Here is a 26541-nt window from a genome sequence, read left to right as displayed (position 1 = left end):
CAACCTGTGTAAGACAGAGGAGGAACAGGAGGAGAGGAAAGAAGCCCGAAGAGATGGTGAGAAGTACCTAGTGCTGCGCTGCCAGGCTGAGCAAAGCTTGGAGCAAGGCCAGGGCTTCTCAAACTCAAACCCTTCAACCCAGCCAAAACGTGGGCAGGGTGAGCTTGACCTTGGCAGGCTCACACGCTTCACAAGCCCATGGTGCACCCCAGCGTGGATGGGTGCAGGATCAGGCCCCACCGCCCTGATGCCAAGCAGAGACCCAGGAGCGGACGACTTACCGGGGGACCATCTGCACCAGGCATGCCAGGAAGACCGGGTTTGCCCAGCGGCCCCTAAAAACAAACAGAAAATCAACAGCTGCGACGGTCAGAGTCTCCAGAGCATCGGAGGACGGAGCTTTTCAGACACATTTCTTGTTTTTTCTCGCTGTGAAAGGCTGCAGAGGGGTGAGTCTGTTGGAAAAGCTGCCGTGACTTGTAGGGCGTCTGCTTATTCCCGTGGGCAGAGTTGTTCCAGCCTCCTGGGATGCTGCAGCGTTAGTGCCAGCACCTCACACGTACGGACATGATACAGCCATGAGAGCTCAACAGGAGGCGCTGGGGCACGAGGCATCAAGCTGCTGTCCTGTCAAAAGGGCACGACGCTGCACACGTGTGTAAGGACAAGTTGGAGGATATCGAGCTATGGGGCCCAGCGGACCGAGAAACGCCCATTCTTTGGTGACAAACGGCAAGGATTAACTGGCAAAGGAAGACTGGAGCTTGACTGTGCTGCCACTTTAACACTCTTCAATGATTACCTTTTTAATTAAGCAACCCCTCCGATTTCTCACACCACCGAGGAGTGCCACTGCTGTCGCGAGTGTGTGACTCAGCACTGAAACCTGAGAGCCCTTTATCTGGCAGAACTGCTGAAGTGCTCCTTCACAGGAGAACGATCCATAATTTCAGTCCACCCCATGCTGCCAACACAAGCGGGGGATTCTCCCGGTGCACACGCCGGGACACACGCTGTGTCCCTACTCAGCGGGAGCTGAGCAAACACACGGAGGAGAATTACTGCTCTGTAGGCAAAACTGTTCCCCTTGTTTAAATCCTGATGGTCCCAGGGCTGCCTGGGGGGAACCCAGGCCAGCACCTACCCCACGTCAAGAGCAGTGGAAAATCAGAGAGAGCTGGAGCAGGCGGGGAGCGGGGAGGAGGCAGAGGGAGGGAATCTCGGCTGAGCGAGCCAAATCCATGGGCTCTTCCCATTACCATCCCGCTCAGACTTCCAGGCATTTAGCCCACAGAAAAATACAATTTTCAGTCCTCTCCTAATGTTTTACCACAGGCTGCCTTCAAAACGTTTCTCTTAAGAGGGGAAATGAATGCAAATATTACGAATTAGAGGTAAACCGTGCTTTCTTGTCTCTCTTCTGTCTGGAATGAGAGGCATTAGACTTTCATAGACACGGCTGCAAACAGATGTTGCATATGGGGCAAAGGAGCAGCTGAAGTAGCAAATGCATATTAATGGCAACGGTTGTCTTAGGTCAGAGCTGCAGTATTTAAACGTACTTTCTCTCCTGGGGGACCGATCGCGCCTTGTGGACCTGGAAGACCCTGCGAAAAAGAAAAAAAAAAAACCTAGGGTCATTAAGGAACAAGCTATTCCTTCCAAATGCATTTTGGCAGTGCCTCAGCTGAGTATCATTGTAGGGCCTGCGATGGCTGGGGATTTCCCCAGCTCCATTCATTCTCAAAATGTCACGCAAGAGACGATAAAATTTCATTTTTGCACAGCCTGCCTCCTCCGGAGAGCTGCACCGCTCTGCCGTGTGCAGCCAGGCTCATCCCCAGGACAGAAACAGAGATGCTCTGAGGAGCAAGGCTTGCTAGAGCCGTGGAGAAGGCTGACAGCAAGGCTTGGACATCTGTGTTACCCATCTGGCTCCACAGCAACTGGACCGTGGGATGCTAAAAATCAGACTTGAGCCACAAGAGGTGGCTCGGCCGAAGAGACTTGCTTGGACCTAGGTTTGGCTTTGCATCACAGCAGCAAAAGCCAGGTGAGAACCAAGGAGATTTGAAACTGGGAGCGTTTTCAGGAAGATTTTGGGCCAGCAATGTATCATCAAGCCAATTCCCAGCAAATCCCCTTATTGCTGGTCCTGTCTCTGGCGGGGGAGCGAAGCTCGTTCAAAATTAGCATTCCTTTTCCCTACCCATGGGAAAGGAGTCGTCCTCTTACCTGAGCACCCGGGTTACCCTGCTGTCCTGGGGGACCTGGCTCACCTTGAGGACCCTGTGAGAAGACAAGCGCCGAGCTGAAGGCAGGAAAGGCGAGAGCGGAGCCAGCGCTTCCTCAGGCACCGCAGCTCCTGCCCCCTGCACGGCCCCGCACCCTCACGCAGCCCTTCACCACCCTCCCTGACCCGCTGCCAGTAACTGAGAGCTCCTGGGAAAGGGCAACACCTTCCCTCCATCGTTGTTTCAGGGCACACTCACTTCTCCGCACGGGCATGCAGCCCAAGCGAGCCGAGCAGGGCTTTAACGCTACCTGGCTTTGCACTGGCTCTTCTGCAGGGAGTCCATTTCATCCGACCAGTACAAAGTTTAAGGCAGGCAAAGATTTTTTTTTTTCCCCCTCTCACTTAAATTACTGTATCTTGATATTCATTAGAGCAACACACATCTTGATGAAAATGTTTGATCTTTCATGGGGAAATAATGTGTAATTCCATCAGAAATTATAATAAATTAACATCCATTTGCTGTAGGAAGATACTCTCTGTGGTTTTCACAGGCTCTGACAGGAATCTAGACCAGGCTAAAAAGCAATTAGCAAATTTAATTTAATAGAGTACATTTTACATTTCTTCCTATATAATATCTGAACTGTCTGTAAAATTTGCAGTGAAAACTTACCACATTCCCCTTGGGACCTGTTTGTCCATCCATACCAGCCACACCCTGAGGAAGGATTTAAAAAACAGCACTAAGAAAACGTCCTGTTACTTTGCACCGCCAAAGTGGAGAAGTTGCCACAAAACCAACAAAACATCAGGAGGCCTTTTGGACCGCGTGGAAAGGGAACAATTTTCTAAAGGTGTTTGGTGAAGCAGCCAATTCCATGAACCCAGTTTACACTTTAAAAAGTCATTTCAGTGTTTTCACCTCTGGTTTAACCCGCCTGTGAGGCAGAATCAGCACCAGATCGAGCAAATCCTGGCTAAGTACTGCAGCCAGATTGCCTCCGACAGCGAGCAGGCACGGCGTAGCAAACGAAAAGAAAAACTGGACAAAAGACCTTGCTCGGGGTGCGAATGCATCGTTCAACGAGGCAGCAGCTGAAGGCAACAGGGCTGTGCTGCCTCGTGCCAAAACAAAGGGCAATTGGGGTCAAACACTCCCTGAGCATCTTCGTTAAGGGGGTAACGTGGTACACAGTCAACTGAGGATGTCCTGCTGGGGGTTCCCCTGCCTCTATTTTGCTCTGGGCAGGGCAAGGTACCTGGTGTAACGGCACGCTTGTGGGAGATGAGGCGGTTTTGGAGCAGATCCTGAACCCTCATTAAATTTCAGCAGGACTAGGAGCTCAAAGCAAAGATGTCTTTGTGTCCCAGGAGGGGTTAAGGGCTTTCACAACGCTCACCGTTAAATTCTGACCCTTTTAGCTCTAGCAGCAGCCTACGTTTCAGTTTTTAAGTCCTGGGACTTCGGCGAGCTGCAGTGATTTACGGAGAGAGCCCCTGCATCAGCACTTCCAGCAGCGCACGACAGATAAGGTGACTGTCTCCCGAATAAAAAACGGCATGTTCTTTCCTTGGCTTTCGCCCGAAATATGAACGAACTGCTTTAAAGTCTCACCAGCCCTCAGGCAAAAGTTAATAGCAAAGCCGCTGTGTTAATAACTCTCATTCTTCCCTTTCAGCCTGAGCGAGGCATTAATATTTACTCAGACGGGCCAAATCTTGAGCTGCTGTAAATGGACGTGATGCCACTGAAAATGGGGATAATACGGACTTTGAGCCATAACTTTTTTTTTGGAACACCACTTCTTTTCCTTGCACAGACGTATAAAATTATGCAGCTGTATTATCTGCTTGAATGACTAATGGGGACAGGGTATTTCGCTCAGAAAGCCCAGCTGCCTGCCTGAGGAGGGGAGCAGCCCCAGGAACTCACCGGTGGCCCCGGGGGTCCCGGCGGCCCCTTCGGTCCCAGCAGTCCTCGAGGTCCCTGTTGGGGGAAGCAAACGGGGTTAGCGCTCCCAGTGCCCCCCTGCGCCGCCACGAGTGCGGATCGGGGTGACCTCATGCACGGCTGAGCATCGCTGCGCCCGGGGAAGCGTCGGGGCTGGCACGGCAATGACCTTGCTGGTTCTGCAGTAACAGCAGCTTTCTTGGTTTACAAACCGCTAAGAGAAATCCTGTGTGCACACATCCTTGGGTTATAAAGATCAATAATATAGGCACAGACATTTATTCTTTGGATTGGAAGGAGGCCTGCTTAAACCAACTTTTTTTTTTAAATTAATTTAATCATATTCCTGGATTACTCTGTAACGCACACAGTGATGCAAAACACAGCCAAGTCATTCTAGCCAGGGGGTATTATGAAGAACGACCTGATAACATTAATGGATCATTAAGGTTAGCATTTCAAAATCTCTCCGGATTTAATTTTTACCATTGACAATCTATACAACTCAACAAGGCTGGAAAAGGTTTTCAGCCTGCAGCATAAATGTGCGTTTTCAAAGGCATATGGTTCTTAAACCTTAACCAGTCAGGACTCCTGGTATCATGGTGTTTTCTTTCCATTTCTAGCTTTCTCGCCAGATTTAACCTTGTGTCATCTTCAGGGAAATTGGTAGGATTGGAGCATCACACTGAATAAGCAGAGACATGGCAGGAGAACTGTATTCATTCAGTAGGAAGCTTTGGAAATACCTCCTCTACCTCTTGAGCCTTCAAGTGTGTTTGTAGTAAAAGGAAAGGGATGGGGTCTTGTGTGCCCTCAGTTGCAGATCTGGAAGCTCACCTTTTAAGTGCAGACCCTTTCTTAAATTAGGGACTGTAGGGGAGCTCTGGGTATTAACAAGGATGATGCTCATTCACTGTCACGGAGCAGAGTGGTTCTTGACTGATGGGCTTTTTTATCTGTCTGCCCAAACATTATACATCCTTTTTTATGAAGCAGAGAGGACAGAGGAATTAAAATGAAATGTTAGAGGAGAAGATAGGAGACATTAAGGAAGTGTCTGATCTTGGGGACTGGGGGGATTTTGATCCTGCAAAAAACTCGGTTTGCAGCAAAAACTGAGTGCATCCACCAAGCGGTCTGTCCCAGCCACCAGAGACCTTCACGGGTTAAAGCCTGGCACGGCGAGCCCCAGCAGAGCAGAAGCTCTGCCTGTATCAACTGGCAATGGGAATGGGAAGGAAATGGAGCAGGATGGAGAGAAACCAATTTTGAAGTCCCACCGCTAGTTCCAGTTACCAATAAATCTAGAAAGACCCTCTTTTGGCTCAGGGCAGAGAAAAAGACAAACACGGAGATTTGGGGTGCGTGTATTTACGACAAGTTTCCTGTAATGCAATTTAAACCTTTACTCTGGCCATCGCAGATATTTTCACTCATGTGGCTGAAATAAAAATAAACTTCCCTGCATGCATTATCATCATTTAAGTTCCTCTTTTGTTACTGTGTTACCTAAGCACATAAACGCTTTTAAGAAGTTAATAACCCATAAGTTATTGCCTAGACATGTGCTAAGGAGATAGCTGAGTTGATTAATCTTTCCCAGAAGTTAATCAGACATCTCGTCTATAATTTACTTCCAGTGAGTCCGTAAATGCCAACCCTTCCCCTTCTCCCATGAAGTGTGTCCAACAGTTCTCATCAATTACTCCCAGGCCACCACGCTGGGCCTCAGAACAACAAAATAAGACATTTTGAAAGGAAAGCCGATGGTAAATGATAGATAATGTTCTTTTCATAACAAAGGAAATGCATCTTGGAGTAAATAAGCAGCCAACAACTGTTACACACACAAAAAACTACAAATAACCAGAAGCAGAGTTTACCACGACCGATAAAGTAAAAAATACTTGGTATTGGGGGAAAATGCTTTCAGAGTCTCAAACTGACAACCCAACTGATTTTTTTTTTTTTTTTTCAGTGGGATACTCTGAAAGCATTTATTTGGATTGATCAGGAGATTTTTGTTCAACACCACTTGCATCTCCTTTTAACTTCACTGACAGTAGGAGCCCCCCCCCTTCGCTAGCCCGGATTCAGCTGCTCTGGTGTTAGCAGCACATGGAGGCCCAAACACTGACAAACGCTGCAGATTTATGAAGTTTTGTGGACTTTGAACAAAATATTGACCCCACTGAAGCCAGGGAAAAAGTCCTCGAGCTCAATCCTGCCACGATTTCACCCTGAGATTTAAAAAGGATCGCTCACACCTCACAAAACTAAGTGTGTGGGCAAGGGAACTGCACGGCCAATTACTGCCATTGCCCGTGCAATAGCAGACAAAACCATCCCTCACTGGAGTTTGCCATGAACAGTCATGAAAACCGTATTTCACATATGTTTACCATGCATAATTTCTACCCCAGCCTACTTACCTGAATCCTAAATAACACATCAGGAAGAAGGATTACATGCAGGAAAGGTATGAGACCAATTTAAGTGAAGTTTTACATTTAAAATTATAGGGTTTAAATTTCAAATGCTAGCCAGGGAGCAATCAAAATCAATGAGAACTGTGCTCATTAAAAAAGAATAATGAAATCAACCACACAAAAACTACCAGAAAACATCTTCTCTTCTTGGTAGCCACCTTAGTGGGGAAAAAAAAAAAGGCAAGACAGCAAAGATAACTGCCTAAACCGTTCACATGGACCTTCGAGCAAGAGCAGCTCCGTCCGTGCAGGACCTCAGGGGTCTTTGTGAGCACCAGAAGAGCTGCCCCTAAACCATTGTTATCGTATCAAGACCTTGACTAAAGCAGTGCTGCTGTACGTCAAGCCAAAGGAGGAGATACTCACAGGTTCTCCAGGTAGACCTCTGGGTCCAACTTCTCCATCATCTCCCTGTTCAGCAGCAAAGGCGCAGAGAGAAGCAGCAAAAGAGACAGAACCAACCAGTTATATTTCAGTCACATCGCAGGTGTTTCGTTCTTGTTAAATAATAATCACACAGAAAACCAGCTTCCCTGGAGTAATAAAAGGGTAGCCGTGCATAAGGAAGACCTCGTAAGCCTGGGGACTAATACTGCGTGTGCAGCATTTACCGAAGATTAGAAATGCTGTAAGGATACTTCATAATTCACGTTGATGTTTATAAAGATGGATTTTGCTAATAGACAAGATATTGTAGAAACAATTCAGGGCATGCAAGTCAATAACCGCAAGATTTAGTACCAAACTGAAAGGCAAGCCAGTATGGGAGTGCCGCCCTGGGAACGTGATTCAGCCAAATCAGGGCTCCTCAGATAAACCAGGGGCAGCAAAGGGGTAATTCTCCGTCCCTCACTCCCATCACCTGCTGATGGCCCCCCAATCCCCAGGAAGTATAAGATGGTGCTTCTCCTGAGTTGCTTTTAAATCACCCAAAGCCTGTGGCTCCCTCTGAGGAAATCAATCCCAGCAGCCAGCCCTTGTAAACCCTCCTCCTCTGCTGATAAAATTCACGCTCTTCTTCCCACTTATGTGCTCCGAACTTCTCTCCCTGCGCACCTTACATGGTTTCTTTTTCTCTCTAGAATTAAAGTTCTCCAGACACTTGCTCTTCCCCCGCAAGACACGGGTTCGGTCTTTTCAACTTCAAAGCATTTTACAGCCGCAACTAATTAATCCTCACAACCTCGTGGTGAGGAAGGTGCTATTATCTGTGCTTTACAGAGGAAACAAATAGCCAAAGGTGAAAGAAAACACCGTGGAGGGGGATTAGAGCCTCGGAAATCCATACTCACTCCTCCGATTAAACCACATGCTCCTCACTGCTATGGATTAGCATTTTCAATCTCTCCTCTTAAACCAGCCCTTCTAGACCTGTAATCACTTAGCTTGAGCTTTGCTGAAGGCCTTCAACTATTGACTAAACAGCATAGAAGAAGTAGTGAACAATTTAATCTTTGACTCCCACGTCTGTCCAGAATTTTTGTTCTCCAAGTCTTGCTGCAATTCGCTTGCTCTTAGAAAAATAGAAGTGATAGTTCACCTGGAGGATGAACACTTCCCTGGTGTTATTTTGTTCTTTTAACAAACCCTGAGTTTTCTGACTGTAAATCTTTAAAAACCAGCGGCTCTTTTCACTTTTATTCCCACCCCCTTGCTCTGCTTCCCTCTCACCATGGCTGCCCACAGCATTCCCAGGACACAAGGACGAGGTGCTGCCGCTGCTGACTGGCAGCAGCCAACACACTGGTGGCTGGCTGCTCTTGCCACGTCTCCGGCTGACATTGCATCTGCTTCTTGTTTACAGGAGTTATGAATTCAAAGGACTGCTGAATCCAGAGATAGACTTACCCTTTCCCCATCCTCTCCAGGTGCCCCTGGGGGTCCGTGGGGGCCTGGCTCACCCTACAAAGAAACAACAGAAAAGCTTCAGAGAAGGTAGAAACTCTCTGGCAACAGAAAACCCTGGGTAATGTTGAGAAACCAAGCAACAGGCTTGACTTTTCTGTCTGCACCATGTGCTGAAGGTACCGATACCTTCACAGTTCTCATCTCCCTGGGCTCTCTGAAGCAGCAGCCCTTCTCCACCTGCTCAGGGCCAGGCGTGGGCTCCAGCGCTGCCCAACTAATGTCCTCCAGGGGCCAGAGCTCACGGGATTCACTGATGACATTTCAGCAGGGGTCTGGGAACCGAGCAGGCGCTGTAGCTCCTTCAGGAGAGGAACTCGGGCTCTGCATGCAGTTATTGCTTTACCTAAGGCATGCTATTCCATTTCTAGCTGATTAAGCATCTCTCTCAGGCACCATCTTCCCTTTCCTGTGCAGCTTGTAATCACGATGCAATCTCTACTGTTCAAACGTTCCCTTGCTTTATAAAGCAATGGCTGCACTCTCTAGGGAGGGGAGGCATGAACAGCCTGCCAAAATAACTGGCTTCTTGCGTATTTCCCCCGTTGTTTAATTATAAAGCAAAGAGAAGAATCCCATTATAATTTTTGGCAATTCCCATCCACAACTGCACTGTCTAAAAGCAGGTTTTCCTTCTTGCTTTATTTTTTTTTTATTCTGCATTTTATTAAGGCGACTTCCCCCCCCTCCCCTCCCCCCCTTTCTGATTTCAAGCAGTCCCAGAAGGATCTTGCAGCTTTCCGGGATGTGAATGGCCTGCCTGGGAGGGATGCTGAGACATCCCATACGCTCTTATGGGACACTCTCATCCTTTCCCCACTGCACCACTGTGGCTTGTCCCCAGCAATAGCTGCCCTCCTCCCAGCACCTCCCAGCCACAGTCTCATTACAGACCATGGCCAGAAGACAATTGGAAGATAACTTACTCTATTTCCCTTCTCACCAGGCAAACCAGCCAAGCCATCAAACCCTCGGTCACCCTAAAAGAAAAAATAGTTTAGTACATATTTCCACCTGCTGTTGAATATCTTTCCAATTTGTTTCCTTTCCATTCCAAGGAGGCATCGATCTTCTCCCTCAGACCTTCAGCCTTCACCTTCCATTAGACCAGTGATAATTTCAACCTTATAGATTAAAAGCTGGAAAAAAGCTCGAAGTCATTTTACCTCATCCCTCTTCCCCCAGCACCTACAGTTTTAAATGGTTTTCCATGTGGATGTCAGAGACTTCTCCGTGATCCAAAGCATCTCCCTACTGGACAGGTTCTTCTAGTCCAATTATTTACTCATTTATTTTTAATTTCATGGAATTACAAACAACAATCCACTGGTGAGCAAACTGGACACTAGTATTCCCACACCTGACAACGGGTCCCCAAACACCAACCTGGGCTTTACTGCGATCCATCCCATACATCCTTTTAACCCTCCTGGATGCTCCAAGGAAACAAATATATATAAATAAATGCTGAAAACTGTCTTAATGAAGTCAAGGTCAGAAGACAGATCTGTTTTGACGTAAAGGAATGTCATCAGCTGGTAAATTTGGTGGCTTCACGTGGATGCTTAAGTGTATTGTGAAAGGGATACCTCCATGCTGCCCTGCAAAGAGCAGCCTGCTCTGCCTGACCCCAGCCTGAGCAGGCACAAAGCCAGCTGTGAGACCAGGGATGTATAGGGGATGTATAGCCCCAAACCACTGGTACTGGGAAGGCAAACCAAGGCAAAGACAGCTCCCAACATACCTCTTTTCTTACACATCTCCAGTAGCTCCTGCCACTGCCTACTGCTGTAAATGCAGCTCTGGGAGTAGGATGCCAAGCCCAAAATAATGAGCTCTGCTAAAAGGCTGGGTGTGTTAATATGGGCTTGGCACCCTGTTGGGAAAGTCACGCAACCTCGCGCCGGCAGAGCGCAGGCAGCACTTGCCAGCATCTGCCTGCACGTGACTGTGCCAACGTCCCCTAAGTGCGTTCCTCGTGTCCCCCGCCCAGGTCTGAGGATGCTCCCAAAGGAAACGGGCAACGATGAGAAATTAAAGTTGTGAGGAAGAAAAAGCAAAAGCCGTTCGTCCTAGCACAGGCGGGCAGCAGGAGCCTGCCTTCCCGCGGCTTTCTCCCGTGCCCACGAGCTCCTCCGAGTCGGTACGCAGAGAGCTCGTGGGGAACCATGGCAAGATGTAACAGGGCTTCTCCTCTGACCTTGTGCCCTGTTCCAGTCTCCTGTTTTCTGGGGGAAAACGGGGACAGGAATGCACAGGGACAGCCTTTTTCCAAAAGCCTCAACTCTTTGGAAAAGAGAGAAGACACAGGGGTGTCTGCAAATCGTGACTGACACCATCTCCTAACACCCAGGGTAAAAGGCAGCGAGTACCAATGAGCAGACTGAAAAGTAGCTTTTTCTCTATAAAGAGGTGAAGCCACATGTATTTTCCAATACTAACAGTATGTGAAAATAGTTCCAGCTCCTCCCTTCCATGAACCATTTACCTACTAGCAAGGAAAGGAGAGTTGATCACACCTGAGCAGACCGGGGGACAGATCGGTCCAACCAAGGCTGTCAGAGGCACACCCAGGGTAGCCAACAGCTCTTTCCTCTTGGCAGGTCCTAGAGCAGCGCTCTGTCTCCGCTCGCAGCAAATTTCCTTCTCCTTTCCAGCCCAGCTCGTTACTCTGTTTTCCCTTCTTCCCTGGCATCCACTCTTGAGGGCAGTTGATGCCCATTAAAGCACTTTACTGGATAAATGATTTGCAGTCTCCTGTCTCTCTATCAAAACCCCCCCATCCATTCCATTCAGTATCTACGCAGTAAGGTACTTAAACCTTCTAATACAGGATTCTCTGAGCAAACTTCCTCTGCATTCAATTTCCATAGAACAACTTCTTGCTTGCTTGATAACACCAGCAGATCGCAGCTGAATGAAGGGATTTTGTCTCAAATAAAAATGCAGGGCATTAGAATTCCTCACCATGCCTTCTACATTTCCTCACCCAGTTAATAGGTATCCTTTTGTTAGTTATATTTTAGGATGTTTCCAACCACTCATTCATGTTTGTTTTTCATAATTGGGATTCCAAAGCATTTGTTCTACAACCGCAGCCAAGGGAGCATATTTCATCCTTAAGAGGATCCAGCAATTTAAAAAAATTTGCATCAAAATAAAAAAGGAAAAGAAAGGAAAAATTGCTATTCTGCCTTCTAGGTGTGTGTTTAACTTCCCTCTCTCAGACATAGAGCCCTTGACTTCACAGGAGTTGCTGGACCATTTCAACAACCTCCTCCAAGCAAGGTGAGCTCCTGCCAAGGGTCCCGCAGTTCACGCTTGCTGAAAAGCCGACGCAGATTCCAAAAGCACATAAATAGGTGGTGCTACCTTTGGTCCGGTCTGGCCTGGCATTCCCCGGGCACCATCGCTGCCAGCTCGTCCCTGCAACAGGGAAAAGCAAAGTCAAATACAAAGGGTAAGGCAGGACCGTGGGGACATCTGCTCTTTGGTCTGCAGCTGAGTGAAGTTTTATTGAAGTCAGAGCTCGCCGGCTGGGGAGCCGCTCCCCTTGGCGAGGGAAAAACACTGGTCTGCTTTTGAAGCAGCATCCCAGGCTCAGCCCGGCGCTAATGAGGGGTGTGAGACAAACGGCAGGGAAGCTGCTTCGCTACACGGGTCGCTGGGACATGGTCATTGATTTTAATTCCACATAATTCTCTTCCAGCATGTTTTAAGATATGCTAATGAAGATGTCCACAAATTGAAATGAGATAATTTTTTTTTTTGAAGGAAGCTAGACGTGGGTCACACAAGACACCTTGTTTCTTCCTCTGGCAAGCCACATCACGATGAGCCAGAGGATGGAGTAAAATAAAAAATCAGCATCAGGGATGTCGACAGAGTGAGTGAGCACGATTTATACCAGCTCCAGAACCCTCTGGGGACTGGATCCTCCTCGCACACTACTGAGACTTGGGGACTGTCCAAAACCAGCCTGGAGCGTTTATGCAGCTTTAACCTCGATGCCACAAAAAAAAATAATAAAATAAAATGAAGACAAAAGAGCGGGAAGCGCAGACTTGCAGTTCTCCCCACTCCACCCGGCTTTTAACTCTCATCCTCATTTGCGTCTGCCCAGATGGACAGAGAGGTCCTGGACAAGCCACCAGCTGGCCACCGGCCTGCTCTTGTGCAAAGTTCTAAGTGCTCAGAAAGTGTTTGGCAGCAGAAACAACTTCTAGCAGAAATTGTAGTTAATGCAGTCATCAGGGCAGCTCCCAGGACACTCACCCTGCGGCCTGGTTTTCCTGCCGGACCGGGAGGACCTTGGATGCCTCGTGGACCCTGCATCAAGGAGAGAGGAAGAAACGCCATGACCCAAAGGCAGGACAGTCGGACCCAGAGCCTGCTGACATCGCAGATCAGGTGCTGCTGGGGCTGTCAGGGTCACCAGGGCCACAGAATGGGACATGAACCCCCTGCGAGTAGAGCTCATGGTTCAAAACACACAGGAAAGGCTCAGGACCGAGCATTTCTGGACAGCAATTGCACACGTTATCCACGGGGAAGCTTTTGCCCTACAAGCAGCTCCATGTGGTGGAGACAAATCACTTCCCCTGCCACTAGAAAATGGGAATTTTCCCTTAATGCAGGATCTGTGGCTTGGAAGAACATTTTCCTGAGCATTAGCAAACTCCCCACACTCCAACCTATCTCATATTTTACAGGACTCCTCCGCAGATGTCTTTGCAGGAAAGGACTACCACCTGCCGAATTTTACGCTGTTGGCTTAAAATTATGTCTTAAGCCTGCATTTGGATACTTGAAGTGAAGTTTATTGCAAAACAGATGTTCCCACACCTTCCTACTTTCAGCTGGCATTGGGTTACTGACTTGTTCCTTCACAACAGCCTCTAAAGCAGGACTGGCTGCTCCATGCCTTCGTTTCCCCAAGACCCCCCTCATTGCCCAATATGCCCAGACTCACCTGAGGTCCCATTTCTCCAGCTTCTCCCTTTAGTCCTCCACTGCCCGGGGGTCCCTTTGGACAGAGAACATGATTTATTACATTTTTCCACAACAGAGCCAGAGGGAAGATTCATACCATGTTAAGAAAGAACCATTCACGCAGGTAACCCAGAGCATCCACGGAGCCAGCGCCCGCTGGGTCTGCTCTGTCCTCGCTTGCCCATTCACTTACCATAGGGCCCGGCCGCCCCGTCAGACCCATCGGACCCGCTGGTCCTCTCAGTGCAAGCTGGAACAGAAAGAGAAAAGTTGCTCAGCTGGTGCCTCTGCTTCATTGCTGCAATGGGACAAAGCCACCGTCTCGCCACCAGCCACACGTTCTCTCCACGCCCCGAGAACCACGAATCCAGGGAGCAATATCCATACCCTCAGGGGTTTACCCAAGAACGTCCAACCTGCTGCCCCATCAACTCTTTTCTGTATCTGCAGATGGACAAAGCCCCCAGACGGTGCCTGGGTCTGCTGAGAGGACGTACGGACCTACACCTCTATGCCCACTCTGCACCACGCATGTGAAGTACCAAACCCTGTATAGATGCCTACAGGCACGCCCTGGCCCAGACCCAGGGCAGATGGAAGGGCGAGGACTTACCTGCACTTAAGCCAGATGAGAATCTGCCCCTACAGGTCAGATCCCCTTTTCCATCACCACATACAGACACAATAAAATGGATGCTTTTGGCAGCAAATTATTGAAGGTTAATGTCAAAACTTTGCCTGGATAGACTATAGGGCTTTGTTCACATATATTTATGATCCCAGTTCAGTTTAGGAGGATTCTTTCTTTATGATCCTAAGAGTTCAATTTTGGAGAGATTTTTTTCCTTTTTTCTTTGGTTACTATTTAACATCCTGCAAACAGAGTAACAACTCTATTTGCCACAAGGGGCTTTTAGCTCGATAATTAAGGAGTCACGTAACCATGCGTCAAGTCAGTAATTTCCACGGTGGGTAACGGGGCTGGTCCACGGTTTAAAATATCACTCGGACAATTCATTCCCTCGTGACAATTTAACACTTTAAAAGAATTGTAATTATCTGTGTACTCCAGTAATTAAAATCTACCCATGATTGCACTTGGAATGGCATAAATATTGCACAAATGCTAGATTGTGTGGCATCTTTTTACAATACCCCATTAAAAGGGAGATGTTCTGAAACACTGCTGGCTGGGGCAATGCTCAGCGTCTAATGAAAGCCAGATTTTAAGGGAATAAATCAACTTAATAATGCAATTAACAACAATGATAACAAGAAAAACAAACCCCCAAAAAGGAAAGAAGATATCCTCCCTCCGCAGGACTCCTTTTCCCCTCCTGCCATATCCTGTAACTTCCCCACCAAAAAATGTCATTTATTTCCTTTTGTGCTTTGCTATCAGGGTGTTCAGCTAAAACTGTCTGACAAAAGGTTGAAGTTAACCAAGAAATGGATTTTTTTTCCTTTCTGGAAATATTCAACTTTTCGTCCACAGCCCAAAAATCATCCAGGATTTGTTTGGTTTTTTAAATTTTTCCCAAAACCTGAAAATTAAAAAAAAAAAAAAAACAGAGGAAAGGGTCTTTGAGTGAGGGGAGGGAGATTCTTTGTTTTTTTCATAACAGTCACATTTTTCAACAGGCAGAAAAAAAGAGAATAAAAACAGAGTGCCTGAGAAAGCAGATGCTTCTCATGAAACGTTCATCTGGTCAAAACCCCTATTTCCCAGCAAAATAAAATGCTGATGGAAAATCTGTAGGCAGCCTTGAAATTAAGACTGACAAGGTAACAGCAGAAACATAATCCACCAATATTATTCTCAGAGCAAGGTTAATGGACAGGAAAATGCAGTGGCTGGTAGGATCAGGGCTCTGTACTCTACCTGAATACGTATAAAATCAATCTCCTTTGTAAAAGGGGAGTTGGATGGAAACCAGAACAGCCCCAGCTAAGCTAAAACCCTTGTTATAAACCTAAAAGGGCCGTGTGCCACCCAGCTGGGTGGAGACCCCGATGGACTTTGTTTCATTCAAGGGTGAAATAAATTGCTTTTTAGCGTGTTTCAGCAGACCAGCCCAAAAAAGTCTGTGCTAATACGACCGCCAACAGCTCTGAACAACAGACTGGCTACGCCTGAGCCACGCATCCCAGCTGCAGACAGATGTGGGCTTCGGATCTGAGGAGCACACCTAAGCTCTGTCCCTGGATGATTGCATCTGGCAGGGATAGGTGCGACGCCCCCAAAGCTTTGCACCCTGCCTCCCTAAACTACCTTCTACGTTCTCCTTTACTGCAAGGGTGGGCTTACAGACAGAATTTGGTCCCTCCTGGGCAAGACTGGGGCAAAGACAGCAGGATGGCACTTGTGGGATGCCCACGTGCTCCCTCCTGCTGTAACTGTGCTTCTCGCATCTCTGCTTTTAACACGTCAGTGATCCAATGTAACTTCACACAAGCACTCGTGGAAGAAAAGTTTCAAGGCTGTGCTGGCTAGAAATGAAGCTTTGTTTGGAACAGGTGATTGTGAAGCCTTACACACTAAGGTGCTCATCTAGGCAGGGAACAGGACTTGTACCGGGAACGTGCATGGCCAGTCTTGTTTCACCAGGGAGTCTATGTGATAAGCACCACCAGGGATTATTTGATCATCAATCAATAAGGTCATCCAAGGGAAAAAAAATGGTTGCATGGTTAGTCATCATAGATTACCAAATAAACACCATAATGAAAATTTCAGTCTGCCTGGTGAGATTCGCAGAGCTGGGAACAGCTGACGTCTGTGATGTACGTTTAATTAGTACAATTTACTGGGGGGAAAAAAACATGAAGAAGAAAGAAAACCCCTACAGCACACCCCACAACTCCACAACTGTTCATATAGACAAAACTATCAGCATAAACAGCAAACACTACTGAAGCCAGCAGGTCTATGTCTACTGGCACCAGCAGAAGGCCTGGTCCAAGACCTGTAGGCAATTTAAAATCACATTTCTAGGGCCTGGCCTATCGCTGGCCATTAGTAAAAGGCCAAGTCATCCAGATGTCACCGCCTCAAGCCGCAGAAGCAATTCCACCTCAGGTGAGAGGCTGTTACCCCACCAGCACCATGGATGGTGCAAGTATGAAGGTATCTCCTCCAACATTTATTCTGGTCCTCCTCCCTTCCTTGGGCACCTGCTGCAAGAGACATCCCCACCACCCTTCACTTACCCTGGCCTGCTGCAGGATGGCTTGGGCTTGGGCCTCCTGGGCTGAAACAAGAGGTCCTTTAGAGCCAGCATCTCCTCCTCCACTGAAGCGGAACTGATGGGAACGAGACGGAGAAAGCAGGTCACAGGGTTGCTGTCCCTCCACCCTCACGCTAGCCTGACTCCTAACAACTCTGTTCAGCATGACTGACCCAACCTCATCACTGTCCTTCCAGCCCATCCCATTAACCTGTGGTCTCAGGTCACACAACTCACAGGCACAAACCGACCATTTCCCATGTCTGTACCCTCACAGCAACTTCTGCCAGCTCAAAGTAACGCACAATAAGAGGGATTGTAGGCTCTGAACTGTAAGGACCTCACACACCACCACTCAAAACTAAATGCAAAGTTCTCACAGGGCTGATATTCCCTGTGCGGATGCTGTTGGCCAGGAGACCCCTGGAGATGGGGTTGCATGGGGTTATTTGGCTGTAGCTGCCCGTTTGCCCCAGGGCAAAGGCTGTACTTCTCAAGTGTGGCAGTGTGCTTCAAAGAACAGAGTTTGGACTATTGTTCAAGCCAGGATCCTTCAGCACACAAAAGATTTTTTTAAAAAACACACCAAGCATTAATGTTTTATTTTCCCAAACTTGAAAGGGAGGGAGTTTAACGTTTTCTTTTGCCTCTTCCACCCCCAACAGCCACAAGCCCACTTTCCAGGACACACACCCTTCCCCTGCCTTAATTGCATGTGTGTTTGGGGTTTTGCAAGAAGGACTCTCCAGGCTGCAGAACCTACTTGGACTGCTCTTTCACCTCCATTTCACCTCTGCATTTTGCTTCGTTGGCGCTAGGTATATGTCCACACGAACTTGGCAAGCAGATTCAAAGAGATGCAATTTATAGGCCTATGGTTGGTTACTTTAGGGGCCAACAAATGTATTGTAATGGCCAGCTAAGCTCCATGTTGAACACTTGGCCCAGGCTGTCCTAGGCACCCTGCCAGGAACCTACACAAGTATCACTCTACCATTTGGAGCCCGTACAAGAGCGTTGTGGTTTTTCACTAAAGACTCTTTCCCTTTGGTACCTAACCACTTATTTTCAGCAGCTGGTTTCCTCGGGGCTTTCTCACATCAAAGCAGACACAAAATATAACCATTCCTTCAGCATCCCAGGACCAAGAAGGCTGACTCAGTACTTGCTAACTTCATGTAGGAGGGAAAAAAACAATGCAAAATAACCACTGGTCATCAAAAGAGACCGGTTCATTCAGGTACTTACAACTTTGGCACCTGCTCTGAAAAGCTGTTAGAGTTTCCTAACTGTAGGAGGAATGGTTCTGCCTGGAGATTTAGCCCTTGGATATGTCTTCAATTGCTTCTTCATGACTTTCCCTCTTCAACATCATGCCCAGTAAGAAACACTTAAGCTAATTCATCACTTCTGGAAATTTTAACCTACCTGCCCTGTGCTTTTGACCAGTGAAGAAGTTAATGCTTTGCAAAACGTAAATTTACAAGGGGAACCATCTGGATCCAGCTTTTATACCAAGGAAAATGTGTCCTTGGTGTAAAAGAGATGTGAGACTTCTGCAAGAACAGGCACTGAGCAGTGGCAAAGCCAAGAAGCCTGACTCATTTGAACGCTTTTTTAGGTACGCTTTTGTACTTACAGGTAACATCAGCATTGTCCCTGGTGGTCCTGGTAAGCCGTCTGCTCCTGGAAGACCTGGGCGACCAGGTGGTCCCTACAAGAAGAAGAAATAAAAATAAACTTCTGTAGCGTCATGTTAGCCATGTCCATACGTAAGCAGCCATGGCTGTAAAGGCATGGGTCGTGATACAAAAGGTTCCCTGTCTTGACAGAGAGGCACTGAGCATAGACATCCCAACGGCATGACCGATTTTGTGGAAGCACATCTCTAAGTGCACATGCATTTTCTTAGTAAATCCCTCTTCTTACACCCTGGCCCCCATATTTCCAGGGTCTGCCATATACAGTTTTCGAGTGAGCAATAAAAGTCTCTGCAATGTTCCAAGTTAATGGAATCGATGTTTAGTTGGGTCTGTTAAAACTTATTAGGAAAGTATATGAAACTTCATAACTCAGGTCAGTGAGACAGAAACGTGGAAAGATAAATACATTTCCATACATGTTCAGTCATCTGGGTCCATTCCATTTTTCTCTCTGTATTTTTTTTTTTTTTCAGTCCTATGAGGCTACTTCTGTCTACAACGGAGTGATCCTGTCAGCAGCTGTAAATCAGCAAAACTCCGGGGATCTCAACGGAGCTGTGCTGATTAACATCAGCTGAGTATCTTTAACTTGTACTAAAGAAAAGAATATGCAGTAAAAGATCTATTGATGAAGCTATAAATAATCAAATATGGCCAGTTTTCCTAAGACAGATCATAGATTATCTGTATTCCCAATTGTCTACTTGGCAAAAAGTTTAAGTTAACCCAAATTTGCACATCCATCCAGCAACCCTACATGCAAATGAGGACTACATCGACCTACTCAACGTGCATGCCTAATTGCAATTTTCACACCAGCTTAGGGACCTGAAGGCAAGTGTGACTTGATCACATCCCAGTGAGGCCAAGAGGAGCCCTGGTGCTCATTTCATGGCAAAACAGACAAGACTGCCTGACCAACAGCTCAAGCTTGAGGACTTGGACACTCCCCTATTTAGTAAACATCAATAATAAATCCATCTATGGAGAGCCACAGCTCTTGGAAGGGCAAGCAACCAATGTCTCTATTAGTTCTTGCTCTCTTCAACCTGCCTGAAGCCCTCCAGTCCATGGAGACATCAAACAAAAATAAAAATAAAACCCTGCCACAAGTCACAGACATACACGGACATGCTACAGGGAGACAGAAGAGCCAGACCTTGCCCCAGAAAGTCACACATTCACCCCACAAGGCAAAGACTAAAGGTGGGAAAGGAAGGAGGGAAAGAGAAATAGTTAACATAGTCCCTGAAAACCAGAACATTTAAAAAATAAAAAAACCAAACCACCAAACCAAAACATTTGATGTGTTATCCTTGCCCCACTGTCTTCTGGCAAGATCTTGGCGCATCTCTTACATCTCTTTGTTCCCTCTTCTTCCATTCCCTCTATACCATGTTCAACTTAACATCTCCCTCGTTTTCTCCCTTTCAAAAAGGAACCCAAAACATTCAAGCCGAAGTTTCAAGCCCTAAATTAGAGCCCAGCACCAGGGTGGGGGTGAAGAGCTGCCACTACTCCACCCTGCCCCAGCCCGCCCATCGCTCCGGCCGGGCTGCGGCTGGACCTGCACCACAATGACAGGGCAGAGCAGCGCTGCGGCCAAGGAGCCGAGGTCTGCACCGCAACCGGCCCGGAATAACAACGCTGCTCCCAGCGCTGCAGCAGACAGCACTGCAGCCAGTGATTTATCAGCAAAAAAAAAAACAAAAACCAACACAACCCAACCCCGAAAAAACCCAGCAGCTCCCTCAGCGCTGAAGGGAGACCGCGTAACACACCAGCCCATCCATTTTTCAAGACGAGCTCATGATGTTACATTCATGCTGTTTACTTAGGCTGGCCGACACTGGAGCCCCTGACTCCGCTGATGAGGTGCAGAGGGCAGACCCATCTGTTGGAGCAGAAGCACAATAAATAATTTAGGCCAGACTCATTTTATATAATAAACTTTCTTCCCTCTCTCTCTTCTCCTTTAATTCCGGTCCTGCATATGATGGATCAGGAATGAGGCTTGTTTATCTCTCTGTGTGTACTTTGTCTGACAAATGTTGATGCAATGTTTTTATACATAAACGCCTCTTTTTGTCTCAGGTTGGGTGTGTGAGGTCTTTTCCTTGTGGGGTAGAGCAGCGGGGGTGGGGGGGGGCAATGGTACGGAGGAAAAAACAAACGCATAAAGCACTTTGTAAATTTAAATTCATGAATGCCTTGAAGAAATGCAGCATGCTAGACTCTTGGTGTAAATCTGTGTCACTCTTATTATGTAAATAGAGATTAGCTGATATATAGCAGCCAGGGATAGGGACTTCAACTTTTATTTGGTGCAGTGCTCTAAAATGCCACGCTGAGTGCAAACACTAATGCAATATTTCAAGGGAATATTTAAACTGAAACCTCAGTGTGTTAGTGCTCCTCGAGCAGCAGACGTTGACAGGCAGAGTGCCGCCCAGCAGCCCACAGTATTAAGCCTCAAAATTTGCTTTAAGTGTCTCTCTCTAGGATTATTTTTCTGCCATTTTCAGTCCTGGTCGGAAAATTATTCAATAGAAGATCACCCTTGCAGTATCTGGGGTCTTTTAGGTAAGGCCACACTTGCCATCTGATGGAAAAAAAAAGGGCACCCTGAAAATGTCAAGCCTTTCAGAACCCCAGTAAGGATTTTAGGGACCCATTATGCTTCCAAGATGCAAACCTGTCCTCAGGTGGACTAAGTCCATTGGGACACAATGACTGCGTAGTCTTGGAAGATACAGCTATTGCTTTGGGCCCAGCCTTCCCCCAGAGGCGTGCTGATCAAGCCCAGAGCACCCAGACACCCCAGTTTTCCAACAGACAGCGGGCTGGGTGACAGAGCTGCAGTTTGCTCTAACGCTGCAGCCCATCTCATTCCAAGGAGCACATTTTCCCACTTTCTTCATTCCAGTCCGGAATACCCATGCAATAGCTGTCTGGTCTCCTAAGTGACATATTTCCTTCTTCCCACTGCTTGAAGAAACCTGCCTAAGTCATCCTGAACCACCCTCGCCCCCCCCCCCCCCGACGAGTCCTCCGAAGCCTCCCACAAACAGGCTGCTCTGCAGCTTTGCCGGTGACGCGAGCTCTTCTGCGCGTTGTAAAATAACTGGGATAAATGAACAAACTGGCATGATGAATAAAACAGAGCTAAATGAGTGTTGGCCAATATTAACATAGCTGAATATTGTTGGTGTATTAATTCAGTGCACCTGCCTGATTGCAAATAAAAAGTTTTTCTATCAGATGCAGGCATAGGAAATGTTCCTCACTGTATACATATAAGTGTCATGTAAATTCATGAGCTATGTGCAGGGTTAATAACAAACAAATTAAAAGAGGAGCTGCTCTAATTGAAAACAAGTGCTTCAACACAGTTGCAGTTCCTGGCTGTGCAAGTTCATCACTTCTTTATGCACAATATGTTGTATTACATTCTGTTCTGGACACTCAGAAGAGCAGGATGTGCTATCTGTGCTAGAATGCAAATTATGCCTTTCATTTCAGGGCGTGGAGCAACGTCACTGGGGACAGTGTGTCTGCTGCTGGTTGGCTTTGCACGGCCGTTCAAGAGGAGCCCGGCCGGCAAATGGCTGCATCTGCCTGGACAAATGGCAGAAACACAGACTCCCTCGTCACCAGGGTCAGCATCCATCCTGCCAGGCAACTGGATTCTTTGGAGAAAAAGCAGCACATCAAGAAGAAGAGAAAGCAGAGCAACACATGCAGGATGAAGACCCACCACACAGCTCTTTTGACTAATCCTAGACCGCTGCAAGATGGAAACCACTGGTGGGACCTCGCCCACCCTCTCTGAAGTCCAACACCAAAGAATGCAGAGCCCTCCCTTGGTCCTTCTGCCAGAGTGGTGCAGGAGGAACCAGGACGCGGTATCTCAAGGGTTAAGCCACCCTCTCTGAGAAGTGGCCCTGGCTTCCAGCCATGGGCTGAACCTGCAGCTGCATTGACTTTCTGAGCCTGCAGGCACCAATCGATGGAGCACAGTCAGGGCCTCTCGTTCTCAATCATGTCACAACCACAAGAAGCATTATTACTATTCCATCACAAAACAATAAATACACCAGGAGTGTAAATGAGGTGGTGGTCTTTACAGCAATGCTCCAGGGGGGGATGCGGGACTGCTGTGGCCAGCGGACTCCGGCCAAGTCCCTGGGGACCAACAAGGAAACAAAGAGCCTTAATTGAAAAAAAAAAAAAAAAAAATATACGAGGCCCAGGTTAGGGTCATCACCACAAGAATGCCCCAACACCTGAGTAATCTCCTCAAGTACACCTTCAAACTGCAGCAGACACTTCCCAGGGCAGGCCAGCAATGACTTTATTTCTCTCAGTGGCTGTAATTTGCAACACGCTGGTCGTTGGGCTGGGAGGTGAATAATGAAGATTTGGAGCCTGCTGGTTGCTTTGTCCTCCAGCAGGCAGGAAAGCTGGGAACCCAACCCCTCCTGCCCATGGCCCCCCCTCAGGGGTCCCAAACCCACCCCAATGGGACGGTAATTTGGAAAAGCACCAGAGCGCGGAGGGGCAGTTTCCCATCTCTTGCTTATTGCTGATGAGCAGGTGAGATGGAGAACCACCTCGATGGGTGGGAAAGGAATGATGGCAGCATTAAGGAAGGGCAAGGGTACATCAGACAGAAGGGAGACCACTGGATTTTAAAAGCTGAGGGGAGAAGGGAGGGGTAAATACCAGCTTAAAAAAAACACCACTGCAAGTTAACAGTGGGTCAGTCTCCACTTAACCCATGCAGAGAGCCAGGCCGGGAAGGACTTAGGGAAAAATACTCATTCTTTCTACCTAAGTTGGCGTTCTCATATTTGGATACATCCCTTCTTATGTCCTGGTGTCACTTCCAGAGGTGGCTCAGCTGATGTTGCTGTGCCCGCAGCCAGGCCGGGAGTAAGAAGAAATGAAAACCAGAGGGTTTGTTGCACACCTGACGGCGACCACAGAAGAAGCCATGGCAAACTTCTGGCATCGCTCCAGCATTAAAAACAAGGTTAAGGGGAGAAGCTTGGTAGTGCAGAGATCTTGTTCTGATCCACTGCAATGGAGTGAATTCTCCCTCTTATTATTCTTTCTGGGTCTTGTGTACCCAATTAAGACAAAAGAGTTAAAAAAAGAAGACAAGCGAGGCCACAACGCAAATCTTTAACAGCAGTTGCAGCAATCAGCTGTATTAAGATACACATCAGAACAGCACAACACCCCTTTATCTACCCAGACCTTCCCATTTCAATCTGGTCATTGTCTTTTTCCCACCTTGTCCGGGCAGAATTCAGAGGAGTTGGAAGCCCTACAAACACAGAGAGCCTGGGTCACCCCAGCTTATCCTTCCCGGGCACCCAGGAGACAAAGAGGAGATGGTTCCTCATCTGGAAACCAACTGTTGGATCGTTGGAGGATGCTGCAGTGCATGCGATCCTTCACGGGCAGCAGGCTGCTTCTCTACCAGCAGAAGGTGCTCGGGACCTCCAGGATTAGGGATTTGCTGATAAGTCCTTCCCTTCCTCAGGAAGGTGCTTTGTATTTGCTGAGTGTCAGCACTGACACAGCAGTGGGATGTTGTGTGTTCGGATGCATCTCCTGTGACCTGTGTGGCTGCTGCTCCCTGCCCTCCCGTGCTTTCCACAAAAAAACTCTGGAAAAACAGCTCTCCGACCAAACCTGCCCTCAGAAACCCACCTGTAGGCACATTTTTTTGCCCTTTTTGCTAACAGGGCTGTTGGGATGCCTCAGGCCATAAGGAGCCACAAGCGGAGGCTGGTGTTAGGGCTCCTGGGAGCCCCACTCCCCAGCTGAAGCAGCAGCGCACTGGAAGCTATTTTGAAAGCATACGTGACTACGCTCAACATCAAGACACGCCGAGGCACCAAAACGGTGTCAAGCTCCAAACTCTATTTGGTTTTGCTCACACAGACCTGCTGAAATCAATGAATTTATTCATGCAAGACGACTGCTGCTGGGACACGTGTATCTGTGCCACTGCTGCGCCAGCCTGCAGCCCTGCACGCTGCTCCGCTGGGCTGCATCAAGACAGGAACCGTCCTTCTGCCGGCACAGCCTCGATTTTGGTGCTCCATCACCCCAACCTGTATCACTCAAGGGCGCTGCGTGCCATCCTCTAGTTTCAGACCCAAACCGAGCTGCTCCGGCAGCCAAGGCCGATCCCACGTCAGCCCCTGTGCAAAGCCAGAGGTCATTTCAGAGACTCAGCTCAGGGAGTGAGGAGAGTAGGTTTTAATTTTTGGCATTGCCAAGCACACTGATTCCCCCTCAAACGGTGCCTGCGCACCACTTACTGACCTGAGGCTCCTGTTCGGCAGCTCCCCAAAACACAGGTCATTCCTGCTGCCAGGTGGGGACTCGGCAATAACGAATAAATACGCAACTCTGACCAAACTGCGGTGCTAAACTCTGGGATTTGGGGCCACAGCCCACAAAAGTGCTGGGGAGCAGCTGCCTTCAGTGAGACACCATGAAGGTGGAGGCTTCTGCAGGCAGCAGTTTACAAAGCAGCAGCTGCCAGGGACAAAACTGATCTAAAGCAACATCGAAACCAAACATGCGAACCCTAAGTTACTGCCTTGCTAAAGCACAAAAATCAGTCTGTAGCACCCGCTGGTACAGACCAATAACCCACCTACGGAAAAGGCAAGCTGCTGCACAAGAGCCACCTTCCCACCAGGACACAAAATGAGTGTAAGGAAGAACCCACAGCAGGGGTGCTGGCGTGACCCTGGCACCACCCTGGACCCAAGCAAAACCAAACAGCCTACCAGGACTCACAAAACGAGCTTGAACGAGGATGTAGAATCGTGGTTGAACTTCATTTTAGCGTGCTAATGGCTATTTTGTGTGTTTGCTCATCCTGTTTTCCCACTGCCACAGCCCAGCTCCTGCGCTGGAAAGAGCAGCCACACGCCAAACGGTGCAAAGAGAGCAGAGGGTTTGTCAGCCTTACTCTTGGTTTTAACCTGGAGAAAACCACTGAAAGCGTTTGACCAGCATAGCTGTTCCCCAACCCTTTGCCCCTTGACACAAAGGTCTGCCCTGTGTCCTACCATAAGCTCCTTTTGGGGCTCACTCAGAGGAGATGGCTCTGGATGAGCAGTATTTTGGGGCTCTAGTAATACACCACAGTCCCACTTTGCACACACAAAACAACCCAAGGCTTCAGCCAAAGAGGAGAAAACCATGGGTACTCACTCTCTCCCCAGGGTCACCCATTAAGCCCACTGGTCCAGTTGGTCCTGGAGGTCCTGGAAGGCCCTAGCATAGGAAAGATAGAAAACAATAAGCCACTAAAGGAAAACGTGTTATTATTTGTAACATATTTGTACAACAGGCAGGAAAAGAATTAGAGCTTTCTGTTTATTTTTGCACCAGAAAGTCAGCCCCGAAGCGCTCTGTACACATGCACGGCATATGGAAGCAATAGAGCCCGGGAACAGCCGTGTGCCGAGCCCTCCACGTGCCCCCAGCCCCACGGAGCCTTGCATCCTTCGGCGTAAGGTGTAGATAAAAAGCCACTTACTGCTGGGCCTTCGGGACCAGGTGGGCCTTCCACCAGCATACCCTGGGCAAGAGAAAGAAAAGGAGTGATTAGCAAGGCACGTCCTCAAAGTCACTTTGGCTACAGGGCGAGAAAGCCCAGTGCTTTATCTGGTCTTAAATATTTCGGGTCTTGCTGCTAGCTCTAGGCATCCCAGAGCTGAAGGGTTCCCACTCTCTCTGGATGACATCTCCTGTGTCCCCATTGCCAGAGGCACAAAAGGTGCCGCCCATCGAAAAGCCAAATACTGTCTATTTGAATCAGACAGGACACGGCAAACCAGCCCTTTCCCCCAGCACAGGATCACCTTCCTAACCACAACCCTTCTCCCTTAGCTCATGGCCAGGCAAAGGGCAAACCCTGGGGCACAGCCAGCCTTGATGGTGCTGGAGCGGGAGAAGAGCTCCTCTTCAGGAAGAAGCTGCTTCTAGACCCAAGCAG

The 26541-nt window shown here is 48.1% G+C and overlaps 1 protein-coding gene across 1 annotated transcript in view; it reads right to left on the bottom strand.

The window, feature by feature from the left end:
• The window catches only part of COL5A1 (collagen type V alpha 1 chain), a 155009-nt gene that overhangs the window by 46585 nt on the left and 81883 nt on the right, over positions 1–26541 (bottom strand). The window contains exons 10-25 of the mRNA XM_086475890.1: positions 26083–26124; positions 25755–25817; positions 18446–18520; positions 16790–16882; positions 13773–13829; positions 13560–13613; positions 12863–12916; positions 11960–12013; positions 9514–9567; positions 8531–8584; positions 7049–7093; positions 4173–4226; positions 2913–2957; positions 2236–2289; positions 1563–1607; positions 282–335 (exon numbers count right to left, since the gene is read on the bottom strand). Coding sequence (XP_086332016.1) covers positions 282–335; positions 1563–1607; positions 2236–2289; positions 2913–2957; positions 4173–4226; positions 7049–7093; positions 8531–8584; positions 9514–9567; positions 11960–12013; positions 12863–12916; positions 13560–13613; positions 13773–13829; positions 16790–16882; positions 18446–18520; positions 25755–25817; positions 26083–26124 — 897 coding nt within the window. The remainder of the gene's footprint in view (positions 1–281; positions 336–1562; positions 1608–2235; positions 2290–2912; positions 2958–4172; positions 4227–7048; positions 7094–8530; positions 8585–9513; positions 9568–11959; positions 12014–12862; positions 12917–13559; positions 13614–13772; positions 13830–16789; positions 16883–18445; positions 18521–25754; positions 25818–26082; positions 26125–26541) is intronic.

This window comes from Leptosomus discolor, chromosome 19 (genome assembly GCF_034619465.1).
Source record: "Leptosomus discolor isolate bLepDis1 chromosome 19, bLepDis1.hap2, whole genome shotgun sequence".
Taxonomy (NCBI): domain Eukaryota; kingdom Metazoa; phylum Chordata; class Aves; order Leptosomiformes; family Leptosomidae; genus Leptosomus; species Leptosomus discolor.
Note: the sequence above shows the minus strand (reverse complement) of the source record. Positions and strands in the feature narration are given on the sequence as shown.